This window comes from Centruroides sculpturatus, unplaced genomic scaffold (genome assembly GCF_000671375.1).
Source record: "Centruroides sculpturatus isolate CEXI.00-Female unplaced genomic scaffold, Cexi_2.0 scaffold174, whole genome shotgun sequence".
NCBI classification, from domain to species: Eukaryota; Metazoa; Arthropoda; class Arachnida; order Scorpiones; family Buthidae; genus Centruroides; species Centruroides sculpturatus.
This window is the reverse complement of record NW_019384420.1, coordinates 524768-551999: the sequence shown is the minus strand read 5'-3', so window position 1 is coordinate 551999 and position 27232 is coordinate 524768. Positions and strand designations below refer to the sequence as shown.

The 27232-nt window shown below is 30.3% G+C and overlaps 2 protein-coding genes and 1 long non-coding RNA gene across 4 annotated transcripts in view; 1 reads left to right on the top strand and 2 right to left on the bottom strand.

Moving 5' to 3' along the window:
* LOC111619386 overlaps window positions 1-5128 on the bottom strand; it is an 11171-nt gene extending 6043 nt beyond the window's left edge. Inside the window, exon 1 of the long non-coding RNA XR_002755740.1 lies at window positions 5080-5128. This is a non-coding gene — a long non-coding RNA (uncharacterized LOC111619386). The remainder of the gene's footprint in view (window positions 1-5079) is intronic.
* Window positions 5129-6864: 1736 nt separating this feature from the next.
* On the bottom strand, window positions 6865-26491 carry LOC111619384 (probable E3 SUMO-protein ligase RNF212). 2 transcript variants are annotated; one of them, XM_023361085.1, is made up of 6 exons: window positions 26055-26491; window positions 18801-18915; window positions 18649-18710; window positions 14537-14611; window positions 10765-10821; window positions 6865-7460 (listed from the first exon to the last, which is right to left on the bottom strand). In XM_023361085.1, exons 2-6 carry the CDS (start codon window positions 18904-18906, stop codon window positions 7371-7373), a joined length of 390 nt encoding a protein of 129 aa, XP_023216853.1. In that variant the 5' UTR covers window positions 18907-18915; window positions 26055-26491; the 3' UTR covers window positions 6865-7370. The 2 variants fall into 2 exon arrangements, with proteins under 2 accessions (XP_023216853.1, XP_023216852.1); XM_023361084.1 differs by lacking the exon at window positions 26055-26491 and adding an exon at window positions 21973-22099.
* The window catches only part of LOC111619351 (solute carrier family 12 member 6-like), a 124964-nt gene continuing 120384 nt past the window's right edge, over window positions 22653-27232 (top strand). Inside the window, exon 1 of the mRNA XM_023361061.1 lies at window positions 22653-22860. Coding sequence (XP_023216829.1) covers window positions 22758-22860 — 103 coding nt within the window. The 5' untranslated portion in view covers window positions 22653-22757. The remainder of the gene's footprint in view (window positions 22861-27232) is intronic.

Sequence of the window (27232 nt, the reverse complement as noted above, 5' to 3'; positions counted from 1 at the left end):
ATGTTAAGTTCAGTGTAACATATGTGAGACATGTGTCAGGTGTGTGGATGTCGGCAGGTGGTGATGGACAGTCCACAGCTTGGTCACACATGTCGGTTGGGTGAGGTGACGGTGTCCCCGGGAGTGTGGGGGAGATTGTCCCGCCTAGTGAGGGTGTGTAGAGAGTCAGAGAGAGTGTGTGTACTGACCAGGGAGCTAACCGGAGTGAGTAGCTGTGTGGCTGGTCCAGTATTGTAACTATCAAAAAGTAGTGGAGTGCCAGAGAGTCACTCGCTGATTTGAAGAAATTAAAGTGTTTTTAATTTTTGTGTTGTTATTGTTAAAAAGAAGCGTGTACTGTGTTCTTTTTGACTGTCTATACGAAAACATTCTACACCACCACCATCATCACAACATTTGTATACAACAGATACTACGCAGTTAATTATATAGGAATAATAGGATTTTGTAGTGAGAGAAAGTACCAGAATGCGTGAATTTAATTTTACATTTTATTCTATTTTAGCTAATTACTCTATTTTCATTTGTTTAATATTTGTTAATTTTAAAAATACTTAGGCGTTTATTAAATGGGCACAGCAAGACAGCTTAATTTAATGATGGAATAGAGAACGAGAGGTTAGCATACAGCAGATTATAAGGGGTGAGGAGGGAACGCAGGCTAACCAAACAGCAACAGGTTAGATAGTTAGATAACCAGGATTTGTCTAATATTGGTAAACTTATTTGCTAGAGTCTTTAAATTTGCTTAATTAATATAGGGATTTACAGACAGAATCAAGTATGGTTTGCTTTATTTCTTATAACTTATTTACTACTGACTTGGGTCTATAATTTAAGGATGGAAAGACATTTTTGTGATATCAGCTAAGGTTAGAATATAAACTATTTCTTTTATTTCTAGGGTCTGAAACTGTGCTTAATCCTAAATAAGTGTTGCTTAAGTGACAACCTAGGGAACATTAATTTGTTTAGATTGTTACGAGACACATAGAGCTGAGCACGCTTCGCAGATAGGGACCCCCGAATCAGATCAAATCAAACCACATCAAATTTAGTTAGAATGGCGGCTGGAACAAATACAGAAAAACCCTTATAAATAATGCCTTAGTTTAAAGTTACCAATTAACGATGGATGGGATATTTTAGATAGTTTTGTGTATCAGAAGATGCTGTTAATTAGCTAGATAGAAAGAGAGAATTTGGCTAAGAAGCTGGCACAATGAAAAGTAGAAGGCTATATTAATCAGAAGGTCCGTGCACTGCTAGAAGCCGTTTAGACTTAGAGCACTAATCGACGCACATGAAGAGAGAATCGGTGCAGGAATTTGTAGAAGTTTGACTCAGTTTTACATGATATTGTAGGACCGGACAATGCCTACTTCGAGCTCCGTGTCCTAGATTTACATGGTCCTTTGGAGAACGGCATGACTGATTGTAACGTAAGCAATTAATACAAGAATGGTTCTCGGGTTCCACAGTGCAGTCATATGAAGTATGTTGGTCGGATCCACATTCGGAGCATTGAGGGTGGTTTGTAAATGTGGCCCTTGTGTGGTTGTACCCTCAGCAGATCGAGCATCTTTTGTAGTAATGGAAATCGTATATCCTCCTCGTCCTCCATCCGATGTAAAGCCTGTCTTTTTGTTCAGCTAGAGTCCTTCTGATCTCAGGTGAAGTTACTACTATCCAAGAGCACATATACATACATATATAAATTTTTTTTACCCTCCAGAAAGGCTGGTGAAACAGGGCCGAACCAGAGGTTTTATGAAATTTTTTGACATACAAATATATCAATACAGCACAAAAGTAATGATAAGAGAAGGAAGACAAAGTAAGTATTTACAATGGATGAGAAGTACAAAAGTACAAGGTATAAAAATACAAAATACAGACATACAAACAGAACATTACAAAATAGTAAAGGAAAGATGGCATGATGAGTATAGACTATGCATTAGTGAGATTTCTGATAATTTAATTAGAGACAAAATTGTGATGTGTATATGATATATTTTTATTCATTAGAATTGATTAAAGAATTTATTTCGGTAGAGGAATAGGATAAGAGGTACCAAAAACTAAGGAGAGGAATGGGTAAGAAGGTGAAAAGTAGTAATTAAGTGAAGGTGTAGTGTATGTAGTGTGTTTATAATATGTTTGTGTACATTATAATAAATCATAATAAATACTAGAAGTTATTGTAAATGTAAATTAAATTTGAACTAGGAGACTTGTTAGATAACTGGTAATTAACTAGAGACAAAATCATTAGTGATGATTTGAAAGAGGGTTCCTATTAACCTTAATTATCTCGAAGGATACTAAATATATATATAGAGATTGCTTAGTTATTAATTTAATCAAAATGAAATAGTTGGAGATTCTGTTATTAGATACTACGCAGTTAATTATATAGGAATAATAGGATTTTGTAGTGAGAGAAAGTACCAGAATGCGTGAATTTAATTTTACATTTTATTCTATTTTAGCTAATTACTCTATTTTCATTTGTTTAATATTTGTTAATTTTAAAAATACTTAGGCGTTTATTAAATGGGCACAGCAAGACAGCTTAATTTAATGATGGAATAGAGAACGAGAGGTTAGCATACAGCAGATTATAAGGGGTGAGGAGGGAACGCAGGCTAACCAAACAGCAACAGGTTAGATAGTTAGATAACCAGGATTTGTCTAATATTGGTAAACTTATTTGCTAGAGTCTTTAAATTTGCTTAATTAATATAGGGATTTACAGACAGAATCAAGTATGGTTTGCTTTATTTCTTATAACTTATTTACTACTGACTTGGGTCTATAATTTAAGGATGGAAAGACATTTTTGTGATATCAGCTAAGGTTAGAATATAAACTATTTCTTTTATTTCTAGGGTCTGAAACTGTGCTTAATCCTAAATAAGTGTTGCTTAAGTGACAACCTAGGGAACATTAATTTGTTTAGATTGTTACGAGACACATAGAGCTGAGCACGCTTCGCAGATAGGGACCCCCGAATCAGATCAAATCAAACCACATCAAATTTAGTTAGAATGGCGGCTGGAACAAATACAGAAAAACCCTTATAAATAATGCCTTAGTTTAAAGTTACCAATTAACGATGGATGGGATATTTTAGATAGTTTTGTGTATCAGAAGATGCTGTTAATTAGCTAGATAGAAAGAGAGAATTTGGCTAAGAAGCTGGCACAATGAAAAGTAGAAGGCTATATTAATCAGAAGGTCCGTGCACTGCTAGAAGCCGTTTAGACTTAGAGCACTAATCGACGCACATGAAGAGAGAATCGGTGCAGGAATTTGTAGAAGTTTGACTCAGTTTTACATGATATTGTAGGACCGGACAATGCCTACTTCGAGCTCCGTGTCCTAGATTTACATGGTCCTTTGGAGAACGGCATGACTGATTGTAACGTAAGCAATTAATACAAGAATGGTTCTCGGGTTCCACAGTGCAGTCATATGAAGTATGTTGGTCGGATCCACATTCGGAGCATTGAGGGTGGTTTGTAAATGTGGCCCTTGTGTGGTTGTACCCTCAGCAGATCGAGCATCTTTTGTAGTAATGGAAATCGTATATCCTCCTCGTCCTCCATCCAATGTAAAGCCTGTCTTTTTGTTCAGCTAGAGTCCTTCTGATCTCAGGTGAAGTTACTACTATCCAAGAGCGCTCCTGATGCTCTTCTCTTCCAAGAAAGAAGACATGTTTTATGTGATCAGGAGAGTACTTTTTATTTTCCTGTCTGAGGACACAGTCTCTGATATCCTTCTCAGACACAGCCCAGTTGACCTTTGGTATAATAATTCTCGGGTCCCTGAGCTTAGGTGTTTTTATTTCCACTTCTTTATTCTTCTGCAGTTCTTTTGATAGTTTGGATGTGCTGTCGGCATCACTGCAGCTCACAGCGAAGCTGTTTTTGATTTTCTTTATGGTGTCGACTCCGACCCCAATATTAGATGGATTTATGTCTTTTTCCAGTTTATCCATTACTTCATCTGCTTTATTCTCCTCTTTTGGGTAGATTAAAACTACCCTATCATTGGCCGTACATAGAGGTCCTTTAACCACATCCGCATAGGACTTTACTGGGGGCATGTGGTGGCACGCGAGTGCCAAAGTCCCCTGGGAACCGTTGAGCTTTTTCTGTAGTAAATCTTTTTCTTTGAGGAGGTTATTGAATGCCTTGTGTAGGCCGTCGAATATGGCGGCTGCCTCAACGATAGCGCTGCGTGATTGTTCTTTTAAATTTTTATTAAAATTTCTGCTTTCTTCCATAGCGGACAGAGCACACTTTAGCCGCCAGTGGAATATATGGCTGGCTTTTTCGGGGGACCATTCTGATGCTAGTTCTTCCTTGTTGGCTGAACTAATATATTCTGATGCTGGTTCTTTCTTGCCGGGCAAACTAATGATATATTCTGATGCTAGTCCTTTCTTGCCAGTGGACATAATATTTCTTTATTGTAGAAGCTCCAGACGACTTCAAATAGATGTCTATGTCAGAATGAGACCATGGCTTTATTGTAGAAGCTCGAGACAACTTCGAATAGATGTCTATGTCCGAATGAGACCATGGCTAGAATCATCTACTGACTACTATGACACAGTATCTCCATCCTTACTTTCCAGTTTGAATTATACATAATTTGTATCATGTTACCTTTGCCTGAGAGATTGAAAAAATAAATTCAAGATTTATCTTTATTGAATTTTGCATTAATTTGAACAAACTAAAACCATGAATATTCTATATATTAATTATACTGGAAATCATAGTTTCTTATTATTCAAATGTCATCTACACAAATGTTATCTTTGAGTAAATGACATTTGGATAACAATTTAATACAATATATCTTCCTATATATATAGGAAGATATAAAAATAATAATAAGAAACTATGATTTCCAGTATAATATATATATATATATATAGTTTTACATATAATTTTTTTAATACAGATATATATTAAAAAAATTATATGTAAAACTATGAAAAGAATTGAATATGAAACCAATAATTTACTATTCTCAAATAGATAAAATAAAACTATGACATACTTTTCTAAATCCTTAAGATTTGAAAAATTAATTTTACATTCTTCTTTAAGTTTCTTAATTTTTGATATCTGAAACATTCAAAATAAATATATTTAGGATTTGATTTAGAATTAAATACTTAGTCATATATAATGATTTTTGCCAAATATTTAGTGTTTTTATATATCAAGTAAGAGTAATTAAAATATTTCTACTGAAATCTATCTAGAGAGATATGTAGCAATCCAAATGCAACTAAATCTAATATAGTGACATATGGAAAACATTTTGATAAAAAAAAAATTATCAAAACTTGCCACTATGACACCTTTGGTGCTGAAAGCAACAGCTTATTTGTAGTATAAGTTGCACACTTATGCAATATAGAGAACTTAGTAATGCTAAAAATACTGCTCAATGTGTCCCCATTCCGAAAATGTAAAATCTGAAGGTGATGAACAGTTTGTTCAATGGCTAACTATTGATTCTATACAGTGCTTCTCACATGCAGTTGATACTGTCTTTCAAGACTTTCAAATTTGGAACATGTTTACAATAAATCACACTTTTTAAATGTTCCACAACCAAATATCACATGGATTAAGATCTAGAGAACAAGATGTCCACACAATAGGAAATGCCCAACTAATCACTCTGTTACTGGTGAAATGTTGAGAAACTATGTATGCAGTATCTGATGTGTGTAAGTACTCCATCTTTCACAAAAGTGGTTGACTCAAAACATTGCTGCTGTTGCAGTTGGGGTATAACAAAAGTGTTAAGCATCTCTAAATATCTCTGAGTCTTCATAGAACATGTCACAGGCCCATTGGGACTAGCTTTTTCAAAGTAGAATGGTCCAAGAATAAGTGTGGCTGTGAATCCACACCAGACTATAACTTTAGGTGAATGCAGTGGAATGTTGGAAAACATGAGGGTTTAAATGGCCCAAATACAATATTATGAGTATTCACTGTTCCAACTAGGTAAAAATATTCTTCATTGCTCAACAGGATCTTCCTTGGTCACAGGTCAATGCAAAGGTCTGTTGGGTTTTCTGTTGATGACACGTACAAGATTGCAAAATGGCAAATACTATTGCTGTGATACTTCACTTTAATAATCTTGCAGGCTCATTAACTATTCAATAACTATGGTGGTAACATTTTCAATGACTTGTGAATTGGGTTGACTTTCCAGACATCCAGTTTTCTCAAATCAAATGATTGTTCTCATGAGGCTTATGGAGTCAATGGTTCTTGGCATAAATTCTTATGATGGCAAAATTCCTAAAATGCAGCAAAAAAATTGCTTCACAAGCAATTTATTTTTCAACAAAATGATGGCCATTGTAGCTGGTATGAACGGTATTCAATAGATAGTTGTGGCCACTTTTATATCCAGATCTCTGCTGTAACACATACTTATGCAAAGGAAACTGTTATTTTGTTGTTTTCAGTGCCAAAAGTGTCATAGTGGTGAGTTTTGGTACTCATTTTCTTTTATATAGAAATGTCTTCCACATGTTCTGAAATGTCACAATATCAAATTTGGTTGCATTTGGACTACTAAAAATATCTCTAGACAGTGTTAAATAGGAGTACTTTAATTATGATTGCCTGGTACATCAATATGAAGAAAGAAATGGGAGAGAAGAGGATAATTATGCTACATATTAACTAACTTAATAATATTAGTTATATTAATATAATTCTGATTAGTACTTAGCATAAATTTACAAAGCATTAAACTTTTTACTGCATTCTCAATATCTTAAACTTTAAAAAAGGTATTGTCCAAAATATAAAAATGCTTTGATATATATCTAAAAAATTGCAGTATTTTTGTAAAGAATTTTTAAAAAGAAAATCCTAAAATAATTATGATAAGATAGGACTATATTATAAAATTCTGAGTGAAATAGTGACAGTCTATAATGGAATATTTAAAATATGTGAAATATGTTTCAGGGGTTTAGTATAGGAAATTACTAATATATCTTTATCAATAATTACAGATTTATAAAATGTCTTAATAATATATGATATTGGCATAATTAGATTTTTACTTTAGATAAATGCAATAAATAATATCAAATATATAACAAAATAAAAGTTATTACCATATGTTTTTGTGTATAATGCCATACCATATACCCCATGTCTATGAAAAGTGATTGCTCTAAGTGTGAGTTCAGAATAGTTATTTAAAATAAGCATGTAACCCACCAAACTGCATAACCCACATCCTTTTCAAATTGTCTTTTAAATACATAACCCACAGGTTATACATATGAAAACACAATAATCATTCTAACTATTCAGGTAAAAAAAACTATTGTTATATGGCATATTATAGAAGCACATCAAGTTACCAATAAGTAAAATGTTGCTTGTTAAAAACTGTAATAAAAAAAATACATAAGTTAGTTAATTATTTCATAAATTAAAACATTATTAAGAAAATGTTTATAATCATTTTAAAATTGCATCAGGCTTCTAAATACTGTAAAATTATATTTTAATAAATTTAGAAAATGTATATAAAAACTAATGTACAAAACATGTTTCCATATGTAGGAAAAGAAACAAGATACAAATAAACAAAATAAATTTCATCCTAAATAAAAACTGAATTCACACTATTTAGATTCATACTGAATGTTCCAATTAGAAAGTCCATTAAGACAGCCAAACCTGAGTTTTAGATATCCTGTTGGATTTACGATTTAAATATCTGAATTTATACTTTGTCACTAACAAATCAGTCACTTAGCATTATTTTATTATCAAAAAAATTATATTTATTAATAGAAAATTTATATGTAAAATTTAATAAAATTTCATAATAAGTCATTTATATTGATAATAAATGTTACATTTATTATAAATATGACTTATGATGGCCAGATGGCCAAGTGGTTAAGGTGGCAGCCTACTGCTCTAGGGGACTCAGGATCAAATCCAGACAGATTGAAAAATCCCCATGTATTATTTGTGGGTGGTCCAACCAAACATGTCGGCTCTGTCCCCCACCACCTGGCCACTCCACCTCATTGTGGGCTTGGCCAAACCCATAATGAACTTGCTTAAAAAGTCTCTTAGTGTCCACAGAGCAGTGGTCGACAAAATATAACATCTGCTGGAGGATCACAAGTATGTCCTGGGGTCAGCCTGGACATTTCAAAAGCATTTGATAGTGCTTGGTGGCCCCTAGTTTTACATCGTTTACATCAGATAAATTGCCCTCATAACATCTACAAACTATTATGTGACTATTTGACAGATCGCAGTGCTATTTTATGTTATGGACAACATCAGGTCATCAAACCCATCACTAAGGGATGTCCACAGGGGTCTGTCATAGGACCCCTTTTGTGGAACATTACATTCGATGCTTTTCTTAGTGAGAACTTTGGGCAAACTAGCAGTTATGCTTATGCTGATGATGTCTTCTTGCTGCTGGGGGGCCGGTCTAGGTCTGACCTCGAGGGTAATGCCAACAACATGCTTCAGCATGTCAGCAATTGGGGTGTAAAGCATAAGCTATATTTCAATCCTGTTAAAACCAAAGCAATAGTGTTTAATAAATCAGGTCATCCCAATCTGTATCGACGTCCTCCGCACATCAAGATGCAGGGCAATACAATTAAAGTGGAACAGACCCTAAAATATCTTGGGGTTATTTTGGACTTCCGCCTGTCCTGGGATAGGCATATTGACTACATTACAAACAAGACTGGATTAGTTATGCAGTCTTTTTCGCAGGTGGCCCGGAGAGACTGGGGCCTCTCTAGCGACGCTATGTCTATAATTTATGATAGTATCTACATACCGGTGATTACCTACGCGTGTGGCACTTGGGGGTGGGCCACACGCAAAGTTCATCCTAAAAGAAAGCTCGTCTCCTCCCAGCGTCGTGCCTTATTACTCATCACAAGAGCATATAGAACAACTAGTAATAGTTCCCTCCAAGTCCTGGCAAAAAAGCCACCTATAGACCTTTCTATCCTACAAAAGCGACGACTTCGACAATTAAAATGGGGAGGGACAGTAGAGATTACTTCGTGCACCATTAATTATAATGACATCGAGTGGCCTTCCTCTTTTAAAGAAACTCGCTCACCAGGAGAAACTTCTGTATGCAAATTTACCAGTTCTGAGAATGCCGATATACACGTATTCACGGACGGCTCTCGTATCAATGATAATGTTGGGAGTAGTTTTGTCGCTTATATAAATAATATTGAGGTCCACCACCAAATGTACAGACTTGACAGCAGGTGCACCGTGTTTCAAGCCGAGCTATATGCTATAGGGATGGCCATTGACTACATTAATCACAACTACAGTAATATTCATGTGCACATACACACTGATTCTCGGTCAGCTCTAGATCTGCTGCAGAGCAACAAGTTACATCCTCTGGCTGATTACATTAAAAATGCAACCCAATCTTCTGAATGCACCTTTACCATCACATGGATAAGGGCTCACCAGGGAGACACTGGAAACGAGAGGGCAGACTCCCTGGCTAAGGATGCAGCCTTGAACGGTTCTTTACAGATCACCTATAACAAGATCAGCCTGCGATCGTTACACCACCTTCTCTGGAATGACACAATAGAACTTTGGCAAAACACTTGGAATCATAACTCTGAACATATCACCTACAAGTTTATCCCAGATCTTAAGACAATTTTTAAAAATAAATTGGCATACTCCAGACTACTGTACATCGCAAATCTTTAGTAACCATGGAAAATACCTGAGCTATCTTGCTCGTTTCACAAACAGATCTTCTGAGCGGTGCCCAATTTGTAACACAGAAGACGGTGCCTTACATTATCTATTTGATTGTGTCATCTTAGACCGTGATCATCTCGAACTGCAACTCCTCTTACAAGAAGTTGGTGTTATGTGGCCCTGTCGCCCTTCGGATATCTGGCGCACTAAAGAGATCTTCTACACCTTCAGGAAACTGGCAAGGCAAATTAACTTTGTCACGCACAAGATTATTAACAGTTAACTCTTCTTGTACTTGGACATTTCCATTTGCTTGTTTCTCCCATGTGTATTGTTCACTCCTACATGCGTTAAGATTGTCTTGATAAAATTAATTTATCTGTATTTTAATGTTACAGTAAACATGTCTGTTTGTCCTCCCTGTATGTTCTACACGCGACAAGAACTGTCGCATTCCTTAATTCAATTTGTTTTTCTCTTTTATTGTTAAAAAACCTATGTATAATGTCTTTCAGTTTTGATGTATTTATCTTGTATACTACTGCTAATTTTGATGTTCTTCCTCCCTGGTAATGCCTACAGCGGGACCAGGGCATGTACAACTCATTTGGTACAAATAAATAAATTGATTGATTGATTGATTGTCCACAGAGCAGAAAGAGTTAAAAAATATATATGACTTATTATGTTTATAACAGCAATAATGTAACACATTATCAATTATTAACAATTTCTTATAGTTACTAATTATAATGATCAGTAATATTAATTATGGATATTATTGATCTCTTATATAAACAAATATAAATTATTAATATACCACTGAAAATGGGAATTATAAATCTTCAAAATATTAATAATTATATAATTTCACTTAATATAATAAATTTATGGCTATTATTTAATTTAATTATAAAAACAATATTAAAATTAATATAATTTTTAAATTAAATAATTTTACCTCTTTCCTAAAATAAGCAGATAATCTCATTCTATGACCAGTTTGAAAATTAATAATCTAATAAAAAATAAATTATAGTTATATATATTCTTATGAATTTAACTTAATTTTAAAAATTGTATAATTGCATTGGATAATTTAAAACTTACATTTCTTTAAAAATATTAATTTAAAATGTATATGTATTGTAGATTTATATAATTTTACATTAAAGATAAAATATATAAAATCCATTTAAGAATTCATAAAATATAAATTTATTAAATCTGAAATCATATAAATCTAAATTATATATATACTAGCGAACCCTGCCATGCGTTGTTGTGGCTCAAAATGTATCTATTATAAATGTGTAACACATCCCTCGTGGAGGGGGGAGAATTTTTTGAAAAATCCCTTCTTATTGTACATTCTCTTGACATACCCTATTAAAACGCAATCAAAAATGCAAAACACTGCATCTAAAATAGTATAATACAAGCCAAGTTCTTCATGGTAATCCTTAATCCTGTCCCTCTCCCCCGCAGGGGAAATATCGAAAAATCCCTTTTTAGTGTATATTCTGTTGACATACCCTATTAAAATGCAAAAAACCGCATCTAAAATAGTATAAATAGAAGCAGAGTTCTTTACGGTAAGCCTTAATCCTGTCCATCTCCCCCCCAGTGGGGGAAATTTCGACACATATCTATATATATAATCGAGATGAGTTGATGATAATAATAATAATAATAATAAGCATAGAGCCCAAACTTGAAAGTTGAAATTTGGTACATAGTTAGGGTACGTCACAAAAACGCACACTAAGAAGGGATTTTTCGGAATTTCCCCGTGGTTGAGAGAGATAGGATTAAGGTTTCAACAATGGAAGTGCTAAGTAACAATGGAAGTGTTAAGAATGGAAGTGTCAACAATAAACGTGTCAACAATGGAAGTGTTACATAACAATGGAATTGCTAAGAGAAAGCGACGTGCAAGACGCAGATGCAGTTTTTTTTGTTTTGCAGGAAATCGAACATAATTTTAGACCCGTCCAAAAATTTTGTAATTAGTCTAGAAACAGGGGAAAATGGTGCATTCTGTGAAAACAGATAGTGAAGATATTACGTTATACTGTAGTCAACCTTATCATTACTTTTGCCCGAGCAACGCCGGGCCTACCTGCTAGTATTATATAAAAACACGTGTGTCAAAATTTCAAAGGAATTGGTAGGAATAAACGAACATTACATTTTTATTTATATAGCTAGATATAGGGTTGGCAACTAAGTGATTGCGGATTTTGTCAATAGGTGGCCTTAGCACATTTTTTTGCTTTGTCATCGTGTTCAAAGCATTTAACCTATATTATTTTCTTGTTGTTTGGACTTCCACCTTTAATTTAGTAAAAAAATTGTATCGATTAGTTATTAAGTTTCATTTTTATCCCAATTTAAAAATGGAAGAACAAGACGTGCATTTCAGACATATTTTATTGTATTATTTCCGAAAAGGCAAGAACGCATCACAAGCACACAAGAAGTTATGTGCTGTATATGGAAATGAAGCCTTGAAAGAAAGGCAGTGTCAAAATTGGTTTGCCAAATTTTGTTCTGGTGATTTTTCAGTGAAAACTGAAAAATGCTCAATGATCTGGCCGTCCAGTTGAAGTTGATGAGACCCATATCAAGGCCATTATCGATTGAGATCGTCATAGCACAACGCATGAGATTGCACAGAAGCTCAATGTATCACATACATGCATTCAAAAAAATTAAAACAGCTTGGCTATGTCAAGAAACTGGATTTATGGGTCCCTCATCAGCTTAAGGAAATTCATTTGATGCAATGTGTTAGCATCTGCAATTCACTTCTGAAACGCAACGATTGATCCATTTCTGAAACGACTGATTGCTGGCGATGAAAAGTGGATAGTTTATAGCAACGTTAATCAGAAAAAATCGTGGGTGATGCGAGATGAACCAGCCCAGATGACACCAAAAGCTGAGATTCGCCAAAAAAAGATTATGCTGTCAGTTTGGTGGGATTATAAAGGAATTCTATACTTTGGACTTTTACCAAGAAACCAAACGATTAATTCAAATGTGTATGTTCAACAAATCGCCAAACTAAGCAATGCAGTTCAAGAAAAGCAGCCAGAATTGGCAAATTGTAAGGATGTTGTTTTCCAGCATGATAATGCAAAGCCCCGCACATCTTTGGTCACTCACCAAAAATTATTGGAGCTAGGTTGGGTGTGTTATCACATCCACCATATAGCCCTGACCTTGCGCCTTCAGATTACCATTTATTTCGTTCCATGCAGAACTCCTTAAATGGTAAAATTTTTAATGATGCTGATGATGTAAAAACACATTTAATTCAGTTTTTTGCTGGCAAAAATCAGAAAGTTTTATGAACATAGAATTATGACACTGCCTGAAAAATGGCAAGAGGTCATTGACAAAAATGGACAATATCTAATTGAATAAAGTTATATTTTTAAGCAAAAATTTTGAATTTTCCTTCTTATTTAAAATCCGCAATCACTTAGTTGCCAACCCTATAGAAGATGATTTACTTTAGTTCATCCTCACAGAAAAGCAAACTTAGGGCATCATACTCGTAGCACCATCTGTTGGACATAAAAGCCTTAACCCCAGTTGATATCTTTTAATTTATATGAATGTTTAACGGAATAATGTACAGCCTATGTCCACCCTGAAGTTCCATTGTAAATATTGGTGAAAGAATTTTTGAAATCGAACAAGTAGTTTTGGAGATTAGCCCTTGCATACAAACTTACAAACATTACCTCTTTATAATATTAGTATAGATTTTTAATAAAAAGTAAAATACAGCTGGATACGAGTCCAATTTTGCTTGCCATGTCCAATCACCAGGAACAACTATTTCCATTGCAAAGACAACTTTTCTTTAGAGGCTATGCCTCTGCACAAATATGTAAACAGTTTAAAATGTTCACAGACGACAATCCCAACACAATTAAAAATATAATATTTCTTTGTAGAAAAGGGCTGGCAGAGTTACAATTTAATAAAAAGTAAAATACAGCTGGATACAAGTCCAATTTTGCTTGCCATGTAACTCTGTATGTATTAAATTGTAACTCTGCCAGCCCTTTTCTACAAAGAAATATTATATTTTTACTTGTGTTGGGATTGTCACCTGTGAACATTTTAAACTGTTTTACATATTTGTGCAGAGGCATAGCCTCTAAAGAAAAGTTGTCTCTGCAATGGAAATAGTTGTTCCTGGTGATTGGACGTGGCAAGCAAAATTGGACTCGTATCCAGCTGTATTTTACTTTTTATTAAATTGTAACTCTGCCAGCCCTTTTCTACAAAAAAAAATTAGTATAGATATGCAAACTTTAAATAAATTTATGTATTGCATAAATTAAATGTATGCAATATATGTAAGTAATTGAGATTTAATAAGTTACACTGATTCTGTAATTCTGTAAAATAATTTTATTTTTCTTTACATACTATTATAAGTAATTTTGAAATTTTATATATAATTTATTCACAGAATGTCTATATTTGAAAAATAAAATAGGAACTGAAAATTATTTATTAACAGTCATTTTAATTAATCAATGTTTTATTAGGTTAATTATTCAACTTCTGATTCCAAATAAATGCATTTTAATGTGTTTAAAGTTGATTTTCTTATATGATTTCAATTATTTTTTCATTATTTTATATTATACAGTATTATTAATTGCTGTTATTTTTTGTTACTATTTTTAATTATTTTTTATACTTACTTGTTGTAACTGCTTCATATATTTTTTCAATAAATCTTGAGGATCCATAAAATATATTTCAACATCAGGTTTCATCTAATTTAAAAATAATTTGAATAAAATTTTTTTATAATCCTTAAGTTTTAAATTTTAACTACCAGTATATTATTTTCATGTTTTAAGATAAATAATAATTTTTAATAGTTAAAAAAAAAAAAAGACTATATATAAAATTTAAGAATATTGAAAACAGAAAATGGTGGTTAATTTTTGGAGGTGTGTTGTAAACAAATATGTAAGCTAATGAAATCATATTACGAACAATGAATTGGCTAACAAACACTTAAAATTTCGCTAGAAGTTTGCTCTTTCATCACAGGCTGCCGAAAACTAAGTAAATTATTATGTGGATGTAAACTTCATCTTACACTCCAACAGTTTAATGAAAGAAGAACATATCACTATTTAGAAATTTGCAAATACTTAAGATTGAGGAATAAAGATTTAAATTACAATTGCAGGAAATGCATCCTCAGAATGTGAATCAATCTTCCAAATCTACAACAGAAAATTCCATTTTTCAGTGTTCCGTTTCCAGCTGCATGTATGCCGACGGTATGGAAAGATATTTCATGTCATAAAAACTATTGAAACAGCATTTCACTAAAGTCCATGCAGAAAAGAAGTATTTACAATGAAATCCCAGACATGTTTAATAGGCAACATGTCTGGTGAATGGGCAGGCCAAGGAAGAAGTGATATCTATTGTGCTGAAATCTAGAAATTTCTAGGAAAATGTGGATAGGCATTGTCCTGTTGAAATACATCTCCAGGAATGTGTTGAAGAAAGAGTTCAGGCTTCACAACTTCTCTGATGTAGCAGTTGCTGCATCACAATTCTGAGCAGCCAAGATTGTCCATGATATGCAATAGCATCCCAGACCATCATGCCTTGTGATTGCCCAGTATGACACTGGATAATGCATTGTGAAAGATGGCATTCACCTCTATAGCATGTAACACGTACTTGGCCATCACTGTACTCTAAATAGAAGCAGGATCTATCAGAAAAGACAATTAGTTGCCAATTGGCATGCCAGTAGCTGTGTTGATGAGTCCATTGTAGCTGCAGGTGTTGATGGTTTTGTATCAGGGGAGTCCTGCACAAAGGAATTCTTGCATGGTGCAGCAGATGTTGGCAAACTGTGGATGCAGACAATGGCACACCTGAAGCAGTGTTCCAATGTTGTGTCAACTGTTGAGATGAAGCTGTATGATCTGCAATTGTCATACAGATGAGGTGTCTGTCATCACATGCTGACATAACATTTCATTGTCCACTGCCAGATTTGTGACTTGTCTGGTACTCTTCAACCCACTGCTTCTACACTCATATCACTGTCATGGCATTATGCCCCATGAGCTGCAATTTTGTGATAAAAAAAATTCCCCTTCACACAGGCCTATCATTCGCTCCTGTTCAAACTCCATAACTGGCTCATATGATGCCCTTAGTTGTTGAAAAGGCATACTGACTTCTAATGAAACATTTACCAGTTACAGACAATGATACACCACTTCTAACTTTCTGCTACTGCCCTCTATTCATATCTATCTGTTCAGAGGATGCTTCTTAGCCTATTCATGCACTATCACTCTAATATTCTAATCATTTGCATGTCATGCCCTACTTTTTATTTCCTGTAAGTTTCAATTCACTTGCATGATTCCTTCATGGTATTGCAATTTTTACAAACAATTTTTACAATGTATTTTATTAAAATATAAGACTGACATGAGAAAACTGTCCCTTGTTAAGATGCTTTCCTGATACATCACAATCCAATGGTATACAACAAAACTAATGTTTAATAGCCATAAGACTCAAATTTTGCATATCAAAAGCCACACACTTAGCACATTGATACATGGTCAATGCCTTTTCACTCTTGTCAAAAGCCAGAACTACCCACTAAAATGTCATCTTCTCTTATCATTGTGGCAAAAACTTCTTTCAACTAATATGTTTATGACACAGATTTCAAATTACCCCTACTCAAACAGATTATTTTATAAACTTATTTCAAAATATTAAAGAAATCTGCTAAAGAGGAAAAACAAAGTAAAAAGAAGTGTGGTCTGAAGACCACATGTTCTGTTGTGTGACCAACTCCTTGGTCTGGATGAGCATGTTTGATGACAACCAAAGAACTTGGATCAAGGAGAAATATCACACATACTCAACAGAAGAAGTGGGACTTTTTGGAAGGAAAGAGAGATGATGTGTAGATGAGAGAGTCGCAAATTTATTTCCTTTTTTTTATGTTGTTTCTTTTGTTTTAATATCTGTTATAGCGAATGAACAGAGAGAACTAAAATGGACTTTAAGTTCCTTGCATTGGAGTCGTAGAGTGCTTGATTTATTTCTTCAAAGTTTTTTTTTTTTTTATTCTTGCATGAGGAATATTCTAAAGATTGAGTGCTTCTCCACAGAAGCAATAAAGAAAACATTCAACCTAAATTTATATTTAGGTACTTTTTGGTTGTACTGTGAAGAGTTTGAGAGTCCTCTCCATTTGGAAAGAATTTAAAAATGAAATAAAATTAAACAGTATATTGCATATAACAGACTTATTCTGTACGTATTCAGTTCCTCCTTAGTCTATTGTTTTTTGTTACTCTACATACCTATATTGTAAAATTTAAAAACAGATGTTATGAAAAAAATAGTGTTTTTTTTATAAAACCCATCTTTTTTAAAATGCTCTGCATAGATTTGCTTTTAATGCAATTTTAATTTGTAAAGCATTGATATTGATATTTTTTTCATTATAAATAATTTATTGTTCTTGTAATTAATAGATAATAAATTTTTGTTATTATGTAAAAAATGAAGAAAATACATTTGCTACCAGATTGGATATGCAAACCACAGTGAAAAGCCAACATTGGTTAACATTCAATATATATGTTTCATTTCTCTAGATTTAATAAAATAGTAAATATTAATGTATCCTACTAAGTTACTACTCAATATTAATAAATTAAATTAATTATTGCTTGCCTATTTTGTTATAATAAAGCAATTCACAAATTTATCATTAGTAGAATATTTTTGAAAACACACTTCTTCATTTTTAATATATATATATATATAATGAACAAGACGAATAATTTAAAATAAAGTATAGGAATTTAAAAATTCCTAAATACAATAAAAATACAATAAAAAATAAAAATACAAAATGTTTTTTACTAAAATAAAAACACAAAAGGCATAACAACAACTCAATCCCTAATATATCTGTAGTTTTCTTGCTACATACAGTCTATAGTAAATTGAACTTTTCAATCATGTCAAAAATATTTTGGAGTCAGAGATTAAATGAATACACAAGAATTGATATTTAATTATTAATATAATTGACTTTTAATTTATAATTAATTTTGGTAAAATGATATCTAATATCAGCCATGCATTTTACCAAAGTCTTATTATATAAAGCCATGCATTTTACCAAAGTCTTATTATATAATGTATAATTATATAATGTAATCAATGCAAAATTTAAGAAAGATATTTTAATTTACAGTATATTGTAGAGACATACTTGATCTTTAGAGTATTCCCCATGCAGGAACAAAACAAAAAGAAACTTCAAAAAAATAAATCACATACTCTATGACTCTATGATAATGCAAGGAACTTAAAGTTTATTTTAGTTCTTCCAACCACTTCTCTGTCCTTTCACTATAACAGACACTAAAGCAAAGGAAACAACACACACAAAAAAAACTTATGATTCTCTTGTCTACACATCTTCTCCTTTTTCTTTTTCCCAAAAAAAAGTCCCACTTCCTCTGTTGAGCATGTGCGATATCCTCTCTCCTCCTTGATCCGGGATTTTTGGTCGTCATCGAGAATGCCCATTCCTTCTTTACTCTGAGGCCTACCCAAGGGGCTCGTTATGAGCTGGTTATGCAACAGAATTCAGTAATATTCATATATGTTAAACAAAATATGTTAAATGGTGAGTTATCAAGGAATCATACAACGTTTATTTATAAAATATTATGTTTTTGTTAATTTTTTTATTAAATGAAAATAAAGACATTAAAAATAAGTTACTTACTTGAGTAGTCAGATGAATTGTTGTACATGAATTTCCACATATTTGACAGTTCATTTGTGATCCTTGAAAATAATAAATTATAAGAAATGTAATTAATATAGTTAAGATACATTCAATTAAAATTATCAAGTTATTGGATAATAAATCAGTACCAGTAGCACAATCATTACAGTAAATATGACCACAGCTAGTTAATAAAAATCTTTTTCCACTTCCTAATAAACTAAAACAAGTATTGCAATGGACCCAATCTGTCATCTTTATAATCTATTAATACAATATAAAAAAATAAGTAATGTTCATTGTTAAATATAATCAGAAATAAAAAGGTTCCATTTTTTAATATAATATAATGTCATTTAAAATATATAAATAAAGAAGAAACAGCTCTTATTTTATAATATATAAAATAAGAGTTCTTCTTGTTTCTTCTTTATTTATATAAATATATAAATAAAGAAGAAACAGCTCTTATAAGTGCTTTTCTGAAGATGAATCTTTGGGTTTGGAAATGTTTGGAATACTGTTAAAGTCTGCTTCCAAGCAATTTCTTATTGTTTTTCTATTTGGAATTTATTTTATTACATAAATTAAATTACAGTTATAATTTTTATATTAAAATCATTCTTATGTAAGATTTGTTTTTATAATATAGGAATATTTGTTTTTTTTTCATTAAAATAACTTTTTATGTCTTAAAAATTTTTAATGATATTACTAATTTACTAACTGATCAGAATGAAAAGTAATATTTCTAATCCAGCCAAATTTATCTTTTAAAAATAATAATTCTGGGCTTGGAAGAATTAATTTAAATAGAATTCAACATTATATATTATAATGATTCTATTTCTTAGTAAATTTATATAATGTAATAGTTTAGTATAAATTAAAATTATTAATTATTTCTATAAAAGAACATATAATAATTCTATAAACTATAAATTTACAAGAATATAATAAAATAAAATATATTAAAAATGTATGTATTTATATATATATTTATGGAAATTTAATATCTCTCAATTAAATTTTAAAATAAACGACTTCAAACCACTTAACACTGCGTTTCGTGGATTGTTAAATTTTAAAATAATTTTTCTTTTTTCTTTTTTAATTAGTAAAAATAGTTATGTAAATTAAATGTAATATGATATAAGAAATCATTATATTGCAAAACACTTTCAAGTAATGTTATATATTTTTATGGATAACTTTTGAAATTTTTGAAGTTTTTATTTTTTAATAGTATAATATTTGATTTTTATTAAATATTTAAATGAAAAATATCTAAAATCATTATTACAATAATATATGTGAAAACTAATAATTTTTTTAATTTGATACATGGATGTATTTTTACTAAACACTTTTATTTAGTTTGCTATGTAATCCCAAAAGCTAACTCAAATTTCATCCATTCTTAATTAAAATAGAAGGCTGGAACTTTGATCTAACAAGTAAGTCTTATGACAATATCTTTTATAGATATTTTAGAGGGGTGGCCTCATCTACACCATCCTCCCCATTCCAAAACCAAATAAACATAATTAAATGTAGAATTTAATTGTGATATATGCATATGTAAATGCATTGTAGTGATTGTGATATATATGGTGAGGATGGGATGAGTCTCCACCCCAATCTTGAAAAACATGACCAATAAAAGCATTTTTTTTTAATTTTTTAAAATATATAAAAAATTTATTTCATTAATATGCTTTTATAAAAATGAAAAACAAAACAATAATATAATATGAATGTCAGATTATTTATATGGTTTTCTGAAATTTTTACACTTTTTACATAAATATTAAAAGAGTTTTACTGTAATTCATTCAAACGGATAAATATAACTTAAACCATAAAAACTTACAATAAAACTTTTAGGAGGTTTATTCCATAAAAGTTCATGCTAGTTTGTAAGGTTTTTGATTTAAATTTATTGATTATATCAGAGAAAATCATTTAAAATAATGTATTATAAAATATTTTTAAATAGTAGTTAAGATAATTTCTTTGTTAGTTATATATAAAATAGATTTATTGATCTAATTTTCATATTAAAACCAATAAATCATGTGGCTATTAGATTAGATGTATATAGCCAATGTATTTGATCTATTGTTTAAATAAGATAAAAATTCATCCAAAATACTTAATCTTAATTAAAAAATTTTTAATGTATAATACATTTCATTAGTAATTTTTGATTGAAATTTTGATAATATTTAAGTTTAAGAAATCATCCAAAGTTTTGACATTTTGTTTAGTGCTAAAATTAGAAATATTCTAGAATCATAAAAGTTTATACTTGTAGGTTATTTATTTTATAATAATTATTTAATTTTAATTTTGTAAATTTTTTAATTATTATAAGAAACAGTAATAATTACTAATTTTTCTAATTTTAGCATAAACGGATAATATAAAATAATTAAATTTCTAAAATTCCTAAATAATTTGTATATATATTATAATCTATATATAAATTATGTTATGAACTTTACTCTTAAAATAATTTTGATATAGTGTATTATAAATTTATATTAAATATATATACATATATATTATGTAAAGTACATATACATAATGTGTAATACATACATATATGCAGTGGCATGTTATAGCTTCATAGAGCCCAGGTGAATTTGAATTAGGGGGCCCAAGTAGTACTGATTTAAGTCATTTTTCTGGGAAAATATCTTCTTGTCTTGTATCAGTTAGTTGGGCATGAGCTTCTAGGTTATATCATCCAATGGTAAAGTGCGACATAATTGTCATGTAATAGTAGTTGAGTGTTTATGATGGTCATTATGCAGCGAATAATGTCTTATGGGAGGTCTTTTAAGGGTAACGGGTCCCAATTCAGGTGGAGAAAACCCCGGAAAACTCCACATGGTCAGCCCGTCTGAGTGAGGAACAAACCCACAACCGAATTCCCAGTGTCCAGGGAACAGAACTGCTTGGCCACTGGTGGGCCAAATATTTTCTTATAAAAGATTGGTTTGTGGCCACCTGTTGGTGGCCCCAGACAATTGCACTTTTTGCCCATAGGATAATGCACCACTGCATATATATCATGTAATATATACATATAATATTAAACTGAATTATTAATGTCATATGTATTGTGTACACAAATATATGTATTATACACATGTAAATTATAGTAATAGATATATGTATATATATATATATATATTACGTATCTACATCTATTACATGTTTTAAAGGAATAAATTTTTACATAACTTCTTGAAATGATAAAAAAAATTCGTAAAAATTCACAATAAATTATTAATTTAGAGAAAAAAGAAACACCTGCACCATGAACCTTCTCCCTTAACAATCATTGGACAGAAGTTAAAACAGAGAAATAATACAACTATTAATGTAAAATAATAATAATAAAAAATACTTAGTTTAATAATAAACATAATATAATAATACTAAAATTTAAATAAACAGTAAATTTCATTTAAAAAATTTTGAATTTAATAATTATTTTACGACGAAAAGTTTACCGTGTTACGTAATAAGCCTTACACGTCGTCTGCTAGAGGGAAATTAATTTAAATTTGAATTTTAAAAGTTATAATTATTTTAAATAATTTTAAAAAAAATATATTAAACATGCAATAATTTATATTAAAATAAAGAAAAATTCGATAAATTATACAATTAAACGTATTCTGAAAACTTTTTTTTTAATTGTTTTTAAGTTAGAAAGTGTAATTATAGTTTTAAAAGCTAAATCGAATTAATTTGTCTGTAATTTAATAATTATAAAATGTTTTTAAAAACGAATTGGTTTTTTTAAATTATCATTTACACGCGTTAAAATTAATATAAATAGAACTTAACACGAATTAACAACAAAAGTACTATTTATGATGTAATTGGTTAAAAGATTCATTTCTTTACTAACGAAAACCAATCAAAACGCTTCTCTACGTGTGATGACGTCACACGGGATTAGGGTCGTTTGGAAACAGTGTTAAGCACGATCTGTCATTTCATTATTTGTTATGTGAGGGAGTTTATAGAAGTGATTTGGGGGCGAAAAAGGACTTTTTTAACGCTTTTATATTAAGGAACGTATAAAAATGTCGCGATTTAAAGTGACTCGATTCATTTCTTCATCCCGAGATAAGAATTATGGATCAACTTCGGACGACAATTACACAATGAGGGACGTTGACTCTTTCGGTAAGAAAATTCATTTTAAGGCAAAATTAATGAAAAAAAAAATAATAAAAAAATAAAAGAAAAATATTATATACACAGAATTTAATCATTATAAAATTAGAATGAATCGAATTTATAAGTTACATTAAAAACTGGTTTTTCTAGTAGTGTGTGTGATCCTGTGTTCCTGTGTTAAAATATATACTTCTATGAGTAGAAATGTACATATTGTCTAATATTACTATTTACTACTGAAATAACAAAACACATAAGTATTGTTAATAAACAATATCGTCGTTTTCTCATAAAGATGAAAATTTTTATATACATTCAACAAGAATATTTCGTATTAAAAAAAAAGACCATACAATCAATTTATGTGTAGGAGTTCTATTTTTAAACCTGGCTACATTTAGTCATGCCATATTAGTGCAATTATTCAATCGAGATATTAAAACAGATGACCATATTTATTCATCAGCGATGCTCTTTATTATCATTTATTGTAATATATATATATATAAGCCTCTGTAATTGCTAGAAATATTTACAATGTTTTACTTATTCTGAAATATTCATAATACAATAGTACAGTATATGAAATTTTATATATATATAAAAAATTTAATCTTGACCGACAAATTCTTCAATGAGTAAGTAGGTTAATGTAAGTAGAGAATAAAGATATGACGTCCTTTTAAACATGTGTAGTCTAGTACCACCTACGACACATTCGTCTTGAGAACAGGATGTTTATATTAATGAATATTACATTACTCGAGTTCTTAATATAGATTAAACCATACGTTCTACCTGATTATTAATAATAAATCTAAATATATATTATATATAATACAATTTATTTGTATTCTGTGTGTACTTTTCTGAAGGATAGTTATTTAATTAATAGGTATAAATTTAGATTAANGTAAGAATTCAATTTAATTTTTAGCTTCTTGATGAATTCTTATCTACGATTCTTTGTCTTATTTTCTTGATATAATTGTTCGTTGTGTGGATAAAACCATTGAACACCGGTAGTTGTGGATTTCGTGTCTGACAAACGTGGAGTTTCCCAGGTTTTCTTCACGTGTGTAATAAATAGGGGTCAGTTTCTCATAGAAAGTTCTCTGGGAAGCACTCTTCGATAGATCGCCTATGTGTTGCATTGCCTTATTCCATTTATCTATCATATAATTATTTTTAAGGTAAGTTCCTAAAGGCTTGTCTATTTTGTTCAGAACATAAAATGCAAACCCGTTTATCTCGTTTGCATAAAAATTCAGAAAAGTTCAGCAGTTTCTTGCGGAAAATTAAATTGTATACACTCTTTAATTTTTTTTTAAAAATTAAATTGCTATTTTCCCTCTATTAATGTATTGTTTGTAAAAATATAATTAGGTTAAAAAATTAAAAGATTCATTTCAAAAGACACTAAATTTGATTTATTAGTATTGTAGTGAACTTACTTAGTATATTAATTGGCATAAAGTACTTATGGACTCCTAATTTGGCAGAGTTTTCTCTGCATTTGAAGCATAAATACTTTGAATTTTGTAGATTTTAAGTCTAGAGGGAGATAGAAGGGTTTTATTCATATCTTGAGTGGGGTTAGACATAATATATAAGTAAACAATATATCAAGAAAAATTAAAAAATTAATTTATAATTATATTTAAACATATATATACATATACATATGTAGGCCTGTATATGTATTAAATAAATAAATTGAAGATAAATAACTTTAATGGGTTAGATTTATGGAATAAGTCTAATTTCTAACAATCAACAGGTAGTCTAATAAGTAAATTTTCTACTGGATTTAAATATATATTGTTAACATAGTTAAGTTCAATACAGTAAAAAATTAAATATTAATAAAGTTCAAATCTGGTAGTCTACATTTATAAACATACGTTAAAATTATTATTATTTAATATAAAAAAAAATATTTTTGGCGTGGGAACTCCGAATAAATTTCCTGTAAAGAATCGTATGCTAATAATATGTGATATTAAAGTTTATTCCGATTCTTCTGTAGAAAATTATTAGGATGTTTTAAAAATTGTTTATATGTGTAGGATTTGTTTATGGAAAGAATAATTTATGGATTAATTCATTTGTAAATTATGTAGGAAAAAAAATTGATGAAAACGATGTTGTATTCCTAACCTATGGAAAATTTACACTGTCGTGTATATGATATAGAAAAAAATCATTAATATTAAATCTTAATTAGAAGCGTTGATGGATATAAATTCTATGTAGAAAAATATCATGGCGTTTTTATAGTGTGTACAGTTAAATTCGTTGTGAATCTAACAGACAGTTTATTATGCAGAGACTTGTTTCACTTAAGATTAATTTATGGTTGAATACGGATAGGAAAACAATGTGAACGATGACTAACTTTTCCTGTTCTGTTGACTTTTACGTGAGACTTAAATCAATTGGAACAATGCACTTACGAACTTCACATCATCGAAACGAAAATGGCCGAAAAGTAGTAAGAACGTAAACATTTTCAGCGGAATATAATTCTAATAACGTATGCAATTTAATTAGCTGTCAAATATTATAAAAGTTAGTTTTTATTTCTTAAAATAAATTATTGTTTGTATATCAGTTTAATTCCATATTCTAAAACAAACAAACATTACAAAAAAAAATCGATCACCAATGAATTTTCTATACAGAAAATTACATCCTCTTATCCTATTCTCGTTGTTTTCGATTAATACACGGCTTTAAATATATATTATACATTTATTAAAAGGACAAAACAATAATTATTTGATAATTTTTTCTCCCTTTAGTAATCGATGTATTTTTATTATCATATAATTTTTTTAACTGCAGAATTTTTTAAAGGATATTCACTATAAAGTGATATGTGGATACTTCAACCTGTTGAAATTTCCGTCTATTAAATTTATTCATTACTGAACTATTGTAAAGTGAAATACGTTGCAACAGCATAAAAAAAGTAGTATATTTACTTGAAAAAATGTTAATTGTTTTTTATTATTGATTATAAAAGATTTTTCCATTCTTAGTAATTTTTCTTTGTCGATATCCCTTAACGACAATTAATTTTACAGTAATTTTTTGTATAAATGATAACTGTAGGTCATTCCTTAAATGAATAGTTCGATTTATACAACGATACTAACATTCATATAAATATAAAATATGGATAATTGAAAATTTACCTGTTACAAGATATTCCTTTGCAATCATTGACATAAGAAAGCGAAACTTTGGTAAGAATTCAATTTAATTTTTAGCTTCTTGATGAATTCTTATCTACGATTCTTTGTCTTATTTTCTTGATATAATTGTTCGTTGTGTGGATAAAACCATTGAACACCGGTAGTTGTGGATTTCGTGTCTGACAAACGTGGAGTTTCCCAGGTTTTCTTCACGTGTGTAATAAATAGGGGTCAGTTTCTCATAGAAAGTTCTCTGGGAAGCACTCTTCGATAGATCGCCTATGTGTTGCATTGCCTTATTCCATTTATCTATCATATAATTATTTTTAAGGTAAGTTCCTAAAGGCTTGTCTATTTTGTTCAGAACATAAAATGCAAACCCGTTTATCTCGTTTGCATAAAAATTCAGAAAAGTTCAGCAGTTTCTTGCGGAAAATTAAATTGTATACACTCTTTAATTTTTTTTTAAAAATTAAATTGCTATTTTCCCTCTATTAATGTATTGTTTGTAAAAATATAATTAGGTTAAAAAATTAAAAGATTCATTTCAAAAGACACTAAATTTGATTTATTAGTATTGTAGTGAACTTACTTAGTATATTAATTGGCATAAAGTACTTATGGACTCCTATTTTATACTTTAACTTTTCGAACAGTTGCGTATCTAAGACAATACGCTTAGATTTTTAGATAATTCAGCTGTCAAAATACTTTCAAACAGGAAATTATCTCCATATATGACTCAAATTCAAATACAGCAAGTTCTTATTTAACATTGCTTCGGTTAACAAGTTTTTCTTTTTTACCGTCGCAACGTTAAAGGAAAAAAAACTAAACCCTTTTTTTAAGTACAGTTTTTGTATATGTTTTGGTAATTTCAAAAATATATTTTCAAGAAGAAAAATCAGAAAGAAAACAAAGAACAACAACCATGTTGAGAATGAAAAAATTACGTAAAGTAAGGAACATTTACAATTATAGTTTATCTTTAAATTATGATTTTGGTTGATTTGATTACTTTTTGAACAAATTACTTGTTGTTAGTAAACAATAACTAACGCTTTAGTTATAACACGCAAGTTAGTTATAAAGGAAATCCGAATAACAAGTAGAGTCTATCACAGTACTTTAAATTAAATTAAACAAATAAAAAATATAATTTTGTAGTAAATATTCTG

Excerpts from the sequence above, each read along its gene's own strand:
- LOC111619384 (XM_023361084.1), bottom strand. Across the intron at positions 14,612-18,648 it reads CAATTCATCTGACTACTCAA|ATGAAACCTGATGTTGAAAT; the intron begins GTAAGTAACTTA and ends TTTTTAAATTAG. Across the intron at positions 7,461-10,764 it reads CTGCTTATTTTAGGAAAGAG|TTTTTAACAAGCAACATTTT; the intron begins GTAAAATTATTT and ends TTTTTATTACAG.